Source organism: Lynx canadensis, chromosome A1, assembly GCF_007474595.2.
Source record: "Lynx canadensis isolate LIC74 chromosome A1, mLynCan4.pri.v2, whole genome shotgun sequence".
Classification (NCBI taxonomy): domain Eukaryota; kingdom Metazoa; phylum Chordata; class Mammalia; order Carnivora; family Felidae; genus Lynx; species Lynx canadensis.
Genome location: NC_044303.2, coordinates 24,103,673 through 24,119,848, shown reverse-complemented (window position 1 = coordinate 24,119,848; position 16,176 = coordinate 24,103,673). Strand labels below are relative to the sequence as shown.

General features: G+C 39.2%; 1 protein-coding gene across 1 annotated transcript in view; it reads right to left on the bottom strand.

Moving 5' to 3' along the window:
- Positions 1–479: 479 nt before the first annotated feature.
- The window catches only part of HTR2A (5-hydroxytryptamine receptor 2A), a 60,533-nt gene continuing 44,836 nt past the window's right edge, over positions 480–16,176 (bottom strand). The window contains exon 4 of the mRNA XM_030310697.1: positions 480–4,186. Coding sequence (XP_030166557.1) covers positions 3,387–4,186 — 800 coding nt within the window. The 3' untranslated portion in view covers positions 480–3,386. The remainder of the gene's footprint in view (positions 4,187–16,176) is intronic.

The window sequence follows — 16,176 nt, the reverse complement described above, 5'->3', positions numbered from 1 at the left end:
ACTGTGTTTTCTTGGTTTACTTTAATTCCTGAAATTATCTCCTGTGAAGACGTGTGTACTGTTTGTGTGAATGCACCCGTGCATGTCTTGGGGTATGCCTGTACACACGTGGCCATCAGTACCTGTGTGCATGTGTTGGGGTTACAGCAGCAGTTCTCTATGTTTCTGGGCTGTGTGCAACCAGACAGAGTGACCAAATGTGGAGTGTCTCTGCTGCAGATAACTGGAAGCTGAATCATAAGCAGGTAAGTCCTAGTTGAGTCACTGAACTTCAGAAGAACAGGCTTTGTTCTCTCAAAATATCTAAATGATACATGGAGTTCCTAGTGTGAGTATCTGAAAGGTGTGGGTCACTCCCTTTGGCAGACAAAACTATGGACTCACATAATTGCATTGATTTTTGAGTAGACTTTATTGATAATTATTCCTTCTTTCTTGAAATCTTTTAGAATTACCTTGATTAAAATCATTACACAAAATAATCTTCACCGTATTTATTATATATGGCACAGAATAATTTAACACTTTATGAACATGTTTCATAGATGCGCAAATGGGAAAAGCACCCTTTGCCAAAAGCAGTACAGTAACTTAGTTCAATTTGGCTACAGTAGCACTTTAAAAAATGACCATGAGGTGCCGCTGTGGCCAAGTAGATTAAGTATGTCTAAAGTGAGTGTTTCCCCTAATTAGGTATGGCATTTAATTCCTTTCTTTAAATATAGAAGAATCTACCATTCAACTTAAAGTAGAGTAAGGTTGGTCACTGTATTTTAATAGTATTGACTAGGAGTGAGTCCTTTAATCACAGATCCATAAATCATTCAAGCACCGTGTTTCACTGGGGCCGGGGGTGTATTTTTGAAATCCTTAGTAGTCAGAAAGTCCCTAGACTAAACAAAGGGCCCAAAGGTACCATTTTATTCAAGATCACTCAACTGTATATAAGGGCTATTGTTTTCACCACCCTTACAGAATTGTGTTAAAGTCTTCCCATAAAATCAGGTGAATTTCCAGTTTATTTAAAGAGCTGATACTTCTGTTACATTTTAATCTGCCTTTGACCGCAATGGAAGGTCATAGAAACATTAGAACATGAATTCACATTTTAATGGACAGGATACAAACATGCACACATGTGTATATATTGGAGGTTTTCATTAATGACTTCTTGCTTTTTCTCCATATAAATATATAAATATCGAATAAAGTGCATGAGAACATGTCTGTACATGTACGCAGATACATGGTTGTCTATATACACTTGAATAGATACTTATGGAAAGAAAACACATACACATTTGTAATATATATGTAGTCAAAAGATATCTGTCAGGCAGTATTTATGTTCATTCTGATCAAGATTGAGTGTATGGGGATAGAATCTGGAATTTTTTCTCTAATATTTAATGAGATGTGCAGAGTTACAAACTAAGGCAAAATACAGTAGAGAAGAGATTTTTTAACATTTGTAGTTTTATCAGTTAGTATGGTGTAATCATTAAAGTAGTTCAGTTCAAATGCAGCCTTGATACAAGTGGCTTACTATAAATTCTAGCTTTGAAATACATATCTTTCAATGTATCTACAAGGACATAATTGGATAGTCTTAATACATTTCCAAATTACACAGTGGCATCTCCCACATTCTTTAGTTTTCAAATCCATAATATTTTTCAAATGGCTTAGTGCAAAACACTATTTTTCATTCAATAGAAATGCTTCAGTATTATAATCTCATACCTAACTTCTATTTTAGTAAGGATATGTAATTTAATCTCGAGTGGCGTCAAGGTGAATTAACTGCTGTTAGTCTTTCTCTCTTTAGCAAACTTTTTTACATAGCATTATATTATTGCTTTTTTTTTTTTTTTATGGAGTCCAGTGTTAGTAAGTAATAAAGAAGTTAGTTTTTATGGAAATGAACCAAAATTTTGCTCCAAACTTTGGTAGTCATAGGTTGGGCCCAGATTGAGGTGTATATTTCTAAACTAGTTACAAATTTTGACCTCATGTAGTATTTCCCCTCTCGGTCATTTGGTTGATATTCATCGACAACCAATCAGGAAACTTACTGAGAAAATTACCCTCAGGGTCAAAACAAGCCTTTTTCTGAACTACGTAGAAGGAAATAGTTTGAACCAATTCTCAAAATGTCTGTTAATTAATATTTTTGACAAGGACTCTTCCAATTAGGTCATTTGCTTTAAAAGCAGGGATCTTGTTTTAATTATTTTTATATCCTCAGTACCCAGGAAATTTCTTCACAGATAATGTACACTCAGTAGATGATCGTGAGACCAAAGCTGAACAATTTTGGCAAATAATAGAGATTAATTGATCAGAAAGCATCAATTTACCTGATGGGTGCCAATGGGAAAGTCACCTGCATTTATTTTACAGAGATCTCCTAAGACTGTACTGCTGGCAGTAGCCAAAAACCTGAGTTTATTCCTCAATCTTGACACAGTTACATCAATACTGCTTACTGCTCAACGGAGCGCATGCACGGTGCAGTCATTAAAGAGCGAGTTACCAAACACCACTATGGTGTCGTTTAGGAGAAGCAATTTCTAGAAATGTATTTGGTAATGTTAAGTTATCCTTTTGATAGTTTACCTATGAGAAGAAACACTAAACAAGACCACATTGGAAATTCAGAATAAAGCACAAATAGTAGAAGAGAAAGCAGCAGTAGTTATTAAATAACATTTTAAAACTTTTTCACTTCTTTGAAGAATTAAGTTGAAATGCAGCAAATGTCAGCAACTTTGTGAATATTTCAAAATGACAGCTGTGAAAAAGCAGGAATGAAAAAGTTGTCAAGTATTTCATTTAATTATCTTAACAATACAGATTTCATAACACCGTCGTTAGTGTCTTTTTTGTTGTTGTTCAAAATATGTAGCATAAGTTTTAAAGAGGATTTTTCTTTAAGAGGTCATTATATTATATTCACCCAACTTCTCACTATTTGTAGCTATTGTTATTTACAGCAATAGGTAACCAACTCATGCCATCAACTAACGTAGGAGCAAGGTTTCCACTTGGAATAGAAGTTAATTTAGACTTATTTATGGCCTCATTATAATTTTACAATAAAAGCTAATTGTTTTAAAGATGTATATCATTTACAATGTTAAAAATAAGCATCGTAAAGCTCACAGCTGAAATGCTGTCAGAACATTTTTGAAGTGCACATTTTGTGTCTTTTAACCCTGCCTTTTTTTTTTTATTGACAGAATAAAATGAGGCATATAAATATTATTGTTGGTTCTACTAGATCGGCCTAATTTTTTTTCCAGTCTCCCCTTGTCTTTTTTTTCCCCCAGATAGGTAAAAATTTGCCCAGTTTGCCCTCCATGGTTGCTATGGCAACCAGTCTATCACACACAGCTAACCTTTTCATTCACTGTGTTAATATTGTCTGTAGGAGCATCTTCTGAATGTTGTTTTCCTAGAGCAACCATACTGTAGTCGTTATCTGTGGTCTTGGCATCTTTCTTTGAATTCTTTTTTTGTCCCATTTGGAGTTGACTAGATTTGTAGGCCAAGGCCGGTATAGTGTTCACTAAAATTAACTGCAATGGTTTTTTATTTTCCTTGTACTGACACTGAATATACCGTGAAAAGGCCGACCTGTAGGTCTTGTTGAACAGTGTATACACAAGTGGGTTGACCGCTGAGGAGAGGTAACCGATCCAAACAAACACATTGAGCAGGGCTCCGATGATATCCTCGTTGCAAGACTCTTTGCAGATGACGGCCATTATGTTCGTGATGAAGAATGGGCACCACATCACCACAAACAGAAAGAAGACAATGCCCAGCACCTTGCAGGCCTTTTGCTCATTGCTGATGGACTGCATAGTCCTTCTCCCATAGGACCCTGGTTCCCTGTGGATTGACCGCTGGAAGAGTTTTTCTGAAGACAGGGAACTCTGAGGAAGGAAGCTGAAAGAAGCTAGTTTGGCCCGTGTGCCAAGATCACTCACACACAAAGTAGCTTCTTTCTGGAGTGACTTGATAGTTAGAAAGTAGGTGATCACCATGATGGTTAAGGGAATGAAGAATGACACAAAAGAGCCGATCAGGACGAAATTATCGTCAGCAAGTAAGCAGCTCCCTTTCTTAAAGACCTTGGAATCATCCTGTAGTCCAAAGACTGGTATTGGCATAGATATCCCTGGAGTTGGACAGAAAACAAAACATGATTATGAAGGAATCGTCTGTGAGTATCGCTACATCATGGTGGCTGTGCAAAGGATTCTGTATTAACATTGTTTAAAATCTCAACATATACCTTCAATGAGAATTTAAAAGTCTCCTGTCTTTACAGGTATTATGTGGTTATTATATAAAATTTAATATATGGTTATAATATATAGTTATATGTAGTGACATTATATGTAGTGATAATATTATACTAATGTATATAATATATATTTACTATATATAATGCATGGTTTCTTAAACTTGTATGTTGTTTGCCCTATAGAGATAGTCCTTTACTTATAAAGAAGTACGATAAATCTAGCTTTAATTTTTCATGTTTTTTCTGATTATAACATAATTCTTGTTAATTGCAGAAAATACAGAGAGTCAAACAAAAATAAAAATGACCAATGATATCACACAGAGATAATCACTATTAACAATATGATGCTATTTATTTTAGATACACACACACACACACACACACACACACACACACACACCCCATTCACACCCATTTTATAACTGAATTTCACATTCAGTTCTGTAACTATTTTTCCCCTAACATTATGAGTATAGTTTATAAAAATAACTTTATGAAATTGTAAACATATTTTCTTTTCAGAACACTTGAAAAATAGAAAAAAGTAACAATAAAGAATAATAATATATATTCTTGCCAGCCAGGGAAAATTCTGATACACATTTTATGTAGTTTTTCTTCCATTTATATGCATGTGTAAATAATTATGTTTATGCAGTATTTTATGTGCAGTTTTAGATCTTCCTATTCCATTTAACATTCAATCATGCAAATTGCACATATTTTAAAGTATTTTTGAAAAATATAATTTCCTAATGTGAATTAAAGTAAGTCACCAATTATATTTTATATTTTATTTTTTTTAAATCTAGCTAATTTTGATTCTTTTTTAAAAAAGCTTTTTACTATCAAAAAGTTCTCACACATACAGAAAAAGTACCACCGAAAAACCAAAACAAACCTAGTACAATGAACCCATTACCCAGCTCCAGCAATAATTAATTCAAGGGCAATCTTGTTTCACCCATACTCCCACCTGCTACAACTCCTCCCATGTTATTTTGAAACAAATCCCAGACAGCATATCATCCAATCTGTAAATATTTTCATATATAGATATAAAAGCTATGCGTTCTTTTATATTTTAAAGTTTATTTATTTATTTTGAAAAAGAGAGAGAGAGAGAGCAGGGGAGGGGCAGAGAGAGAGAGGGAGAGAGAGACGATCCCAAGTAGGCTCCATGCTGTCAGCATAGAGCCTGAAACAGGGCTCAAACTCACAAACTGTGAGATCATGACCTGAGCTGAAACCAAGTCATATGCTTAACCGACTGAGTCACCCTGGCGCCCCAAAAGCTATGCATTCTTTAAGAAACCCCAAATATTACAGTATCATTCCCACTCCTAAATAGAAATTTAATATTTCCTTAATATTTTTAAATATGGAATCAGCGTTCAAATTTCCAATTGGTCCATAAAAATCGTTATATGTTTTTAGTAGTAGAACATTCATAAGGGTGGAATACAAAATCATAAGCAGCCACAAACTTTTCTTTTATTGATAAATACGGGAGTTAGGTATGAGATGAGAGAATACATGGGGACACTAGCCCATGGTCAACTGTTCCATCATTGAAATTTAGAGAACCCATGCAGCTCCCTTAGGCACAGGGGTTAGGCAGAAGAGAGAACAAAGTGAGTTAAAGGAACACTTGGCCTCTAATGGTGCTAATTTCTCCCCCATGATGTAGGACCTTATTTAAGGGAGATTGAGCCGGCCACTACCACCACTGTGCAGTTTTGGGGGACTGGGAATGTCTTCCTCTACTGGCCTGGGACAGACCAAGACAATCATGTGATTGCCATAAAGGAAGAGTCAGGGAGAGAGGAAGGAGAGAAAACATGAATCAAATAACTACTTTGTATAACTTAGTTTAAGGTGGCTTCTTTCATGAAGGGTTGATGCCACAGGGGCACCCTGGGAGAACATCAGAACAAAGTTTCTTCCTACCCTCTCCCTCAGAGCTGTGTAACAGGGAGCATCTTGCTCACTGCTTCTGACCATCAGTTAGAGCCTAATAAATGGTCACAGTCCAGCCAAGAACACAGGTTCATTTCAGATTTGGGAGCTGCTGCTTGTTGGACTCTTCTATCCATCTGGGAAAACTTCTTTTGAGGCTCTGTAATCTAGTTTGTGCATACTCAGAACACAGTTCAGCTCCATCCAACCACGCACCTGACTCTCCTAACCTCACATTGGCCATCCTTGCAAGGAGGGGACACTAGCTTGAGTTAATGTTTAATGCAAGTCTTTCTCAGTGGCATTTGCCATTATCTTCACAAACTTAATTGACAAGTATTTGTCACTTGTCCATGCCGGGGCATCCCAGTATTCTTGGAAGGTGGAACATACCAGTTTTGTTTAGCCTTCAGAAAACTCTGGATCACAAAAATTAAGAGATGGTTTCTAAGAAGAATGTTTTGTTTTCCAGGTGTTTGAGTATGTACCTGTGACAGGTGTTTCCTGTACTCATCTAGAAGGTCTTTGTTCGACAGTGTAGTTGCTCATTGGTTAGAATGGAGGCTTTGGAGTGAGACAGGCCCTGGATTTGAGTCTGTGTCCTGGCTCTGTGCTCCTGGGCTGGTTACTTCATTTTCATAGTTCCTCATCTATCACCAACGTGCCTCCGTGGATGTGGGGAGGATAAAATGAATCCAGTGTGCAAACACCTAGGACAGTCCTTAGTCCAGAGTGGATGTTTTGCCAATGGTAGATCAACATGGGAGTAGCCTGCTCCACAGAATCACTCAACTTGAATACATTAACTTGATTTTGTTCTATTTTGTCTTAAACCAAAAGAAGTTAAAAAAATTTGGCTACTGGCTATATTGTTAATAATGATGTAATTATTAGCTTCTGCCAGGGTAGACAAAAGGTCTCAATCAATTTTAATTTTCAACGTTTATTTATTTTTCGGACAGAGAGAGACAGAGCATGAACGGGGGAGGGACAGAGAGAGAGGGAGACACAGAATCGGAAACAGGCTCCAGGCTCTGAGCCATCAGCCCAGAGCCTGACGCGGGGCTCGAACTCCCGGACCTCGAGATCATGACCTGGCTGAAGTCGGACGCTCAACCGACTACGCCACCCAGGCGCCCCAATCAATTTTAATTTTCTACAGCTAGAGCGGTTGATTGCTTTTCTGTTGTGATGAATTGCAGCCATTACTATTAGTCATGATACACATAAACAAAATACCAACTGTGTAAAAAGGTATGTGGTTTTGTTATTAAACTCTTGGGTGTGCATTTTCCTAATGCAAAGGAAGTTGCTACTGTGAGTCTTTTGCCCTATTTTGTTTGCAGCCTGGTTGGTGGTTTATATAAGTGGCAATTCTCATTTAACCAGAATAAAGTACTACTTAAAACACAAAACTCTTCAGTCATTTGTAAGTCAGATGAGTGTACTTGTTTGGCAAGAACAAAAGCACACACACCCTCCAGAATGGCTCAACTTCTGTAGCCAGGGAGATAAAGGGATGATGGAGCCATTTTACAAAGTGGAGATTCCCTCTTTTAGCTGCCTGGGATAAAGAGCCACTTTAAAATGCATATGGCAAGGAGCGCCTGGGTGGCTCAGTTGGTTAAGCGCCCGACTTTGGCTAAGGTGGTGATCTCACAGCTTGTAAGTTGGAGCCCCACATTGGGCTCTGTGCTGACAGCTCGGGGCCTGGAGCCTGCTTTGGATTCTGTGTCTCCCTCTGTCTGTGCCCCTTCCCCGCTTGTGCTATGTTTCTCTCTCTCTCTCTCTCTCTCTCAAAAATAAATAAACATTTAAAAAAATTTAAAAAAACCTCTTTATAAATTGGATATGGAACGAAGACACAGGCAGGCTGTCTGGAAGGGGGACCTTGATTTGGAGGAGGAGAATCAACCTGATTGTTCTTTAAATGGCCCATTCCTCTTTACATTTAACACGAATGCCCTGACTATTGTCAATTTACCATTCTTTTTTAGTGCCTCACTTGTAGTAAAGGTCAGCAAGGGTTTATGGAAAGAAAAACTAGACAGTTAAAGCAATACTCTGTAAAAGAGGGGAAAGAATTTTATGTCAAAGAACTAGAACATTTAAGGAGGCTTTGTGGGTAGGAGAGAGTTCAAAAACTCTCCTACCAAGAGAGACGAAGACACTGGCTCGTATCCAAGGTTGCGGTCACAGCCATCTGCAGTGCATTAATTTTCTGGCTGCTTTGTTTGATAATAGCTGCTTTTGGAGACCTGACATCTCCTCTCACTTGAAATTTCTGCATATAAAGCATTTTCCTTTATGAACAAATAGACAGTAGCTTAAACTACGTGACTCTGCATTTTGTTTAATATATTTTTCTGAGGAGTGGTAAATAGCAGTCAAGATTCAATATCAGTACTGGCTCCTCCATGCACATTTCCATTTTGTTTTTTCCATTAAAATTCAGACAATGAAATGCATGGGAAATACTGACACCCAGGAGCATGAAGACTTGGGCCGGTGTCGTGTTTTAGGGTGCCTCTGCTTACTCTGCACATTAAGTTTGCACCTCTGGTTAACATCTAACCATGGTCTGGTGAATGGCCTTAACTCTGGAGCACTGGCTGTGAAAGATAAGCTTTATTCTTAATCCTAGCTTTTTACGCTTTAATATCTTGGGACTGAGTGTGCTTCTGCAGGAGCGTTTCCTTGGGAAATAAGAAGGTTGCCTTACTAGGTATGATCCTCTGATAGGGAACACGACAATGGAGTCCGCAGGGACTCAGGTCTTGTGGGGGGTAGAGGGGAAAGAAACAAATACTTCAGGGCTTTTGTGAAAAAGACTGAATTTTGGTTCATGGGTTTCATTTCCTCTGGAACCACTTCCTTTCCTTTGTATTTTAACTCACACCGAATGTTCTCCAGTAATACGAATGGCTTTACTATCAGTTTGACAGAAAGCGCCATTCGTGAATACCGCAGGATAGTCATCATATGGCAGGGAGAGAGAGAGAGAGATGGGGTATCTAAGGGCAACTGGGGCTGGGACTCATCCTTCTAATAGGAAGTGTAAAGTTCAAGAGTTGCTAAATTTCTTGTAATCTATGGTCTGCTGACCAGACAGATAAAAGTGAGAGCTAGATCAACATGTCAGTTACCCAAGAAATTATGTTTCTTTTTAGATTAATTCTTAATATCTCTAATAATAAATCATAACTTCTCAAAGTACTTTCACATGTATTCATTCACTCTTGACTTTTTTTTTTTTTTTTACAAAATCGTAAAAACATTACCCACACTGTCCTATGGGTAGATAAAAATTTCAGTTTGTGGAAAAGCTGAGGGCTAGCAAGCTTAGGTGATTTATTTACACTCATAGCAATTTAGGGGCAAAATCCAGACTCCTATGTAAATTTCTCATTTCTTATGGATGATTTTTTTTTCCTACTTGCTTATTTACAAGAGTAGCTACAAAAGTCTACGACTATACCAGAGGTCCTTAACATTGGTTTCAGGAAGTCTGTGATGTTTCTGAAATCTGCACAATTTTCATATATGTGCTTACTTTTTGACACAGATTATCAAAAAAAGTTCCAGGCCCCAAGGCAGTTAATAAACACTAAATTATATCGCTTCCCTGTGTCAAGAGCACACACACACACACACACTCTAATGATTCTCTGTATTTTGATACTTTCTTTTTTTCATTCTTTAATCTCAAGGTCAAAGTTTCCTCTGGTGAGACATTATTCTTTGAAGTCAGACAGCTATTCTAAAACTAAAATCCTTATAATCAACACCTAGTTTCCTCTTTTGTATGGTAGTTATTCTTTTAAAAAAAAATTTTTTTTAATGTTTTATTTATTTTTGAGACAGAGAGAGACAGAGCATGAGCAGGGGAGGGGCAGAGAGAGACAGAGACACAGAATCTGAAGTAGGCTCCAGGCTCTGAGCTGTCACCACAGAGCACGATGCGGGGCTCGAACTCACGAACTATGAGATCATGACCTGAGCCGAAGTCGGACGCTTAAGTGACTGAGCCACCCAGGCGCCCCAGTATGGTAGTTATTCTTAAATTTGGCTGCATATTAGAATTACCTAGGGAGCTTTTAAAAATTACATTGCATGGGCACCATTCCCAGAGGTTCTGATACTGGTACTTTTAGAAAATGGTAATGTTCGGACCCCACATGAACATTGTTACTCAAACAAAAGAACACCTGGGTGATCCTGATATGCAACTAGTGCTGAGAACCTGGGATGTATAGGGTGAAAAGCATAGTACAAATGTCTTTATTTTGAAAGAAGAGTAAATAGAGGAAAGTCTTACAGCTGCTCCCTTTGCCTTTATTAAACAACTCTATTAATTTCCAAAAGGCTCGGGCTGACCTCAAATGGAGAAATGATGGAGAGTTTCCAGGGAAAGAAGCCTGCCTCCACCCCTCCCTCAACTTGGCTATGAGTTATCTGGGGGAAAAAATGTGTTGCGTGAGTTATTGTATAAAGCTACCCATCCTTGTTTTAATAGTTTGACTGTTATGGCTAAATGCCCCCAAAGGCTTAAAGCTTGTGTTCTGTCCCAGGAGATAGGAGATACTCGGAAGAAATACTCAGTCTCCCTGAAGTATAGCCAGTCGGGAACTACCGAAAGCCACTGTCCCAACTGCCCTGTCATGGATTCCTGGAAAGATGGTCTCTTGCTCTTCAGACCCTCATTCCTTTTCCTTTCAGTTTCATAGCCCGGAAGTTGTGCTTTACTATGATGATCTTGCATTGAAAGGTAAAGGGACTGAATTCTGACTTGCAGGATGTGGATTGTCAGCTGTCGCTGTGACACCTGGCGGCCCATCATGTCTTTCCTTCCAAGGCAGATTGACTTCCATGTACCATCTTTTCCCGTCAATGTGTTATGTATCCTACATAGAATCTGAATGATACGTTGGCATGTGGATAAATGATCAGAGCCTCATTTTGCTGTTGGAATCACAATTCGTAGAGAAACTTCTCAAATTCTTCAACTTGTCATCCACTGACCCTTTTTTAAATAAGCGGATATTACACTATTCACCAACAATGGAAAAGTTTCTTTTAGCAATATGCTCACAAACAGAGGTTTATTTAGAAAAAAAAATAATCTCTGCTCCATATTACTAAACCTCATCTTCAAAGTATCACATCCTTTCCTCCATTTGTTTTAAAAGATCTTGTAGCGATTCTTTCTGAAAGCATGGGGAATGGGTCTCACATGTGACGTCGTCTCATTTCAGAGACTCTGGTCTAGAGTGTGTTCAGCCACAGGGATGGTAGCTGGAAAGTTGGCTTGCAGCAGGTGACCACATAATCCAGGCCCACAGGTTGTCAATTCTCCTTCCCTTAGCCTCTCTTATACTTTCCCAAAGCAGCATTTATCATATGACATAATGAAGGACTACAGTTGCCCTAATGCTCAAGCCATTACCAACTACTGAGCCCATCCTACAAGGTCTTTGTGATCTGGCCTTAATGTGATCATTCAACGTTGTCAATTTTTGACATAGTCATGTGGCGGTCTCTCTCTTCTTTATGCCATCTCTTGAACGATTCAGAATGGAGTTACATATAGCTTGATTTCTCAGCCAATCACATAATATGATCTGAAGAACTCTCAAAATCTGCCGGCTCCCACCTGTGTCTTTTCCCAGTGGCTCGCTTGCTGGAACATTGCAATGTGCCACTGCTAGAATGAGAGAGGTCCCATTGTTTTGTACCTGTAACACCTCAGACGGTTAACCAATAATCCAAGCCCAAGTTGTAGTGGCACAGAGATGCACAGCCGGGAAGAACCCTGGGGGCGTGGCCCTTGGAAAGGAAAGCAGTCACAGGAGAGAAGACACAGGCTATAGCTCAGGGATGCAGGTCAGAGAGGATGTGGTATCTGTGGCATGTCGTGTTTCCTCTGGGGGAACGTGTACTGTAAATACACGTTCTGATTCCATCCTCTTTCCTGAAATACTCTACCAACCACTGGGGGCTCCAGAATGTCTCTGTAGCAGGGCCCTACGGGTGGCATCTGGCTGGGCATGGGAGACTGAAATAACCTCATTTTGTGGCTCCATTTGCAGAGGAAGCATACTGTTTTTGCTTTGACTCTATGATTGTTTGGGTTTGGGGGGCTGCAGAAGGAGGTTATGTGCCCAAACCACTCCCTACATTTAAGATATATCTCATGACATCTTTCTTTAAGGACATGCCCTGTATGAAGCTTTCCTAAAATTCTCCCTGTAATAAGAGCTCTTTTAGTCTATATTCCTTCATCACCTTCATAAATAATTTATGCTGTGCTAATTCACACTTCTAATACCTTAGAATTTTTCTCTGGAAGTGTCATTTCACCCACGGGGCGATAATCTCATTAATGGCAGGGGTATCTTTTACTTACTGGAAGCCACTCCAGCATTTTGTGGGATTGATGAGTGAGTCAGTGAAAGGGAGGAAAAAAAAAAAAGAAGGAATAATAATCAACTTTAGTGACACAGCTTGAATTTACTGCATTATTTTATAATGTTTCCCTTCATTTTCGCTGGGAAAACACAATAAAATGTGGCTTCCCAATTAGCCACTGAGGGCAGAAAGAAGGAAAGTGGGTATTGCAATGATACTTAATAATTTGTGTACTTTTCGGAGAGAAGAACATATAAGATTAACTAGCACGTGCACTGACTACTTTGACAGCTAAAATCACCAGGGGAAAGATGCTGTAAAATACAGTGCCTGAGCGGGAATCAGGAGACCTGGGCTTATTCTTGTATGTTTTGGCTCATAGTCTGGATGTAGGGCTGTTATTTTTCTCAAAGCTCTCTTTCATATAGACTGAATGAGTGTGTGTTGACAAATAAGAGCCTGATGCAGTGAGGTAAGTACAGACTGGGCCACCCCAAGAGGCACGCGTGCGCCCTGGCTGACAGTCACCGACTGTGTGACCTTAGGTTGCTTAACTTTGAAGCCTCCCTCTGTGAGGTGCAGATACATAAACAGAGGACCTTCCGTAATTTACATATAGGGCTTTGGTGAGAAAACAGTGGGGCCATGTGTCTGAACTATTTTGTAAACTTTTGAGATGACAGTGATTATAATTTACTTAGTGCTATGCTAGACTCTTGGGTACCTCGAAAGGCCTTTGAGAACCTTCATGGAGCCTAAGATCTTTATCTCCTAAGATAAAATACACACACCTAATCTAGACAGACAGTGGTGTGGAGTAGAATGAGATCAAGAGGGGGCGCCTGGGTGGCTCAGTCGGTTGAGTGTCCGACTTCGGCTCAGGTCATGATCTCACAGCTCGTGAGTTCGAGCCCCGTGTCGGGCTCTGTGCTGGCAGCTCAGAGCCTGGAGTCTGCTTCGGATTCTGTGTCGCCCTCTCTCTCTCTGCCCCTAACCCACTTGCAGTCTGTCTCAAAAATAAATAAACATTAAAAAAATTAAAAAAAAAAAAAGAATGAGATCAAGGGACAAAAGCAGCCACATGGATAAAGATGGATGGATGTGTGAGCTCAGCATGTGATACTCATTGTGGGTTACTGTCTCCGGGGGAAAAAGCTGTGTAGGAGACGAGTTGCTGATTCATGTCCTGTGAGTGAACAGAATCCGGATGGCAGTATGATCTGGATGGGGGAAACAGGTGTATGATTGCTGTGCACCCAGGACCCCGGTGCACCTGGCCTTGCTGGGTTGAGTTCTGCTGTGTTTGGCATGCACCTGTGAACTCAGGAGCAAGCACACATGTTACTTCTCGGAGGCATCAAGCAGGCCTCTCTGTGTTAGCAATCAGTTTCAGTTATCCACCCGTTAATCAAATATTAATTGAATATACAGTGAAGTAGGTACTTTAGGGATTTGAGAGGAAGGAGGTGCTTGAGTCTATAATCGCTGCTTTCCATTCCAAGACTTTTTGCTGTCACGCATGAACTCCTCAGTCCAAACCAAGACTAGGGAGAAAGACGGCACAGAGATGTAAGCAGAAAAACTAGGTTTAACAGGGGCATCAGTTGGTTAAAAATAATACAATCAAGGGAAATCTGTATTTAGCCTGGATTTTTTTTTAAAGTTTATTTATTTATTTTGGCAGAATGTGCATGAGCATGACCAGGGGAGGGGAAGAGAGAGAGGGAGAGAGAGAATCCCAAGCAGGCTCCATGCTGTCAATGCAGAGCCCTACGTGGGGCTACAACTCACGAACCAGTGAGATCATGACCAGAGCCAAGATCAAGAGTCAGATGCTTAATTGACTGAGCCAGCCAGGTGCCCCTGGGTTCTTGTTTTTTAAAGGCAGCTATAATGAGAGATAGCAGTTCTCAAATGTTTTGGTCTCAAGACTCCTTTACACATTTAAAAATGACAAAGGACTCTAAAGAATCTTTATTTCTGTGGATTATACCTATAAATATTTGTGGTATTAGAAATGAAAACCGAGGGCACTTAAAATAATGATATATCAATTCATTAAAAAAGAAAACTAATAAACCCATTCCATGTTAACATAAATAACATTTTTTTAAATGTTTATTTATTTTTGACAAAGAGAGAGAGAGAGAGCGAGAGAGAGCATGAGTGGGGGAGGGTCAGAGAAAGAGGGAGACACAGAATCTGAAACAGGCTCCAGGCTCTGAGCGGTCAGCACAGATCCCGACGCAGGGCTTGAACTCACGGACTGTGAGCTCATGACCTGAGCTGAAGTCGGACGCTCATCCGACTGAGCCACCCAGGCGCCCCAACATAAATAACATTTTTATGGAAAAGAATGATATTTTCCAGAACAATAGAAGAATGGCAAATGTCAAATGTCAATAGAAGAATGGCACTATTTTGTAGTTTTGAAAGTTTCTCTTATGGCTGGTTTAATAGAACACAGCTGAATTCTCACAGACGCTTCTGTTTTAGTCTGTTATATCACATACAACATATCCTCCAGAAAACTCCACTATACCCTTATAAAAGGATGAAAGGGAAAAGAGAAGATAACACCTGATTTCTTGCCAGCTTTATGGAGATATAATTGACATATAACATTGTGCAAGTTTAAGCTGTAGTGTGTGATGATCTGAAGCACCTATACATTGAGACGTATTTGTCACAATAAGGTTAGTTAACACATCCTTCACCTCACACAATTCCCGTTTCATTGTTATTGTTATGGTGAGAACATTAGAGCTCTACTCTCCCAGCAACTTTCCAATATACAATACAGTTTTGTTAACTGTCGTCACCATGCTGTACCTCGGAAACCCCAGAACTTATTTATAACTAAAAGTTTGTACCCTATGTCCAACACCTCCTCATTTTCCCCGCTTTTCAGTTCCTGGTAACTACCATTCTTCTCTGTTCCTAGAAGTTTGATGTTTTTAGATTCCACATGCAAGAAAGGTCATACGGTATTTGTCTTTCTCTGACTTATTTCACTTAGCATAATGGCCTCAAAGTCCATCCATGTTGTCACAAATGACAGGAATTTCTTCTTTTTCGTGGCTGAATAATGTCACATTGTATCTATCTATATCTATATCTATATCTACATACATACACATATCTATCTATCTATCTATAGATATAGATATACAAGCCACATTTTCTTCATCCATTCATCGTTGGGCACTTAGGTTATTTCCATGTTTGACTAAGGTTATTTCCATGTTTGACTATTGTGATACGGCTGCTACAAACATTGAGGTGCAGATATCTCTTTGAGATAGTGATTTCTTTTCCTTGGATATTAGTACTGTTGTTGTTCTTGTTTTTGTTGTTATGAAAATAGTATCAATTTCTTGGACATCTTGAAAGCATCTCAGGTATCCCCAGAAATCCCACTGATGTAGGAGGAAAACTATCAGCTTGGGATCAGAAAACCCACGTTTGGATTCCCTATGACTTTTTTTTTT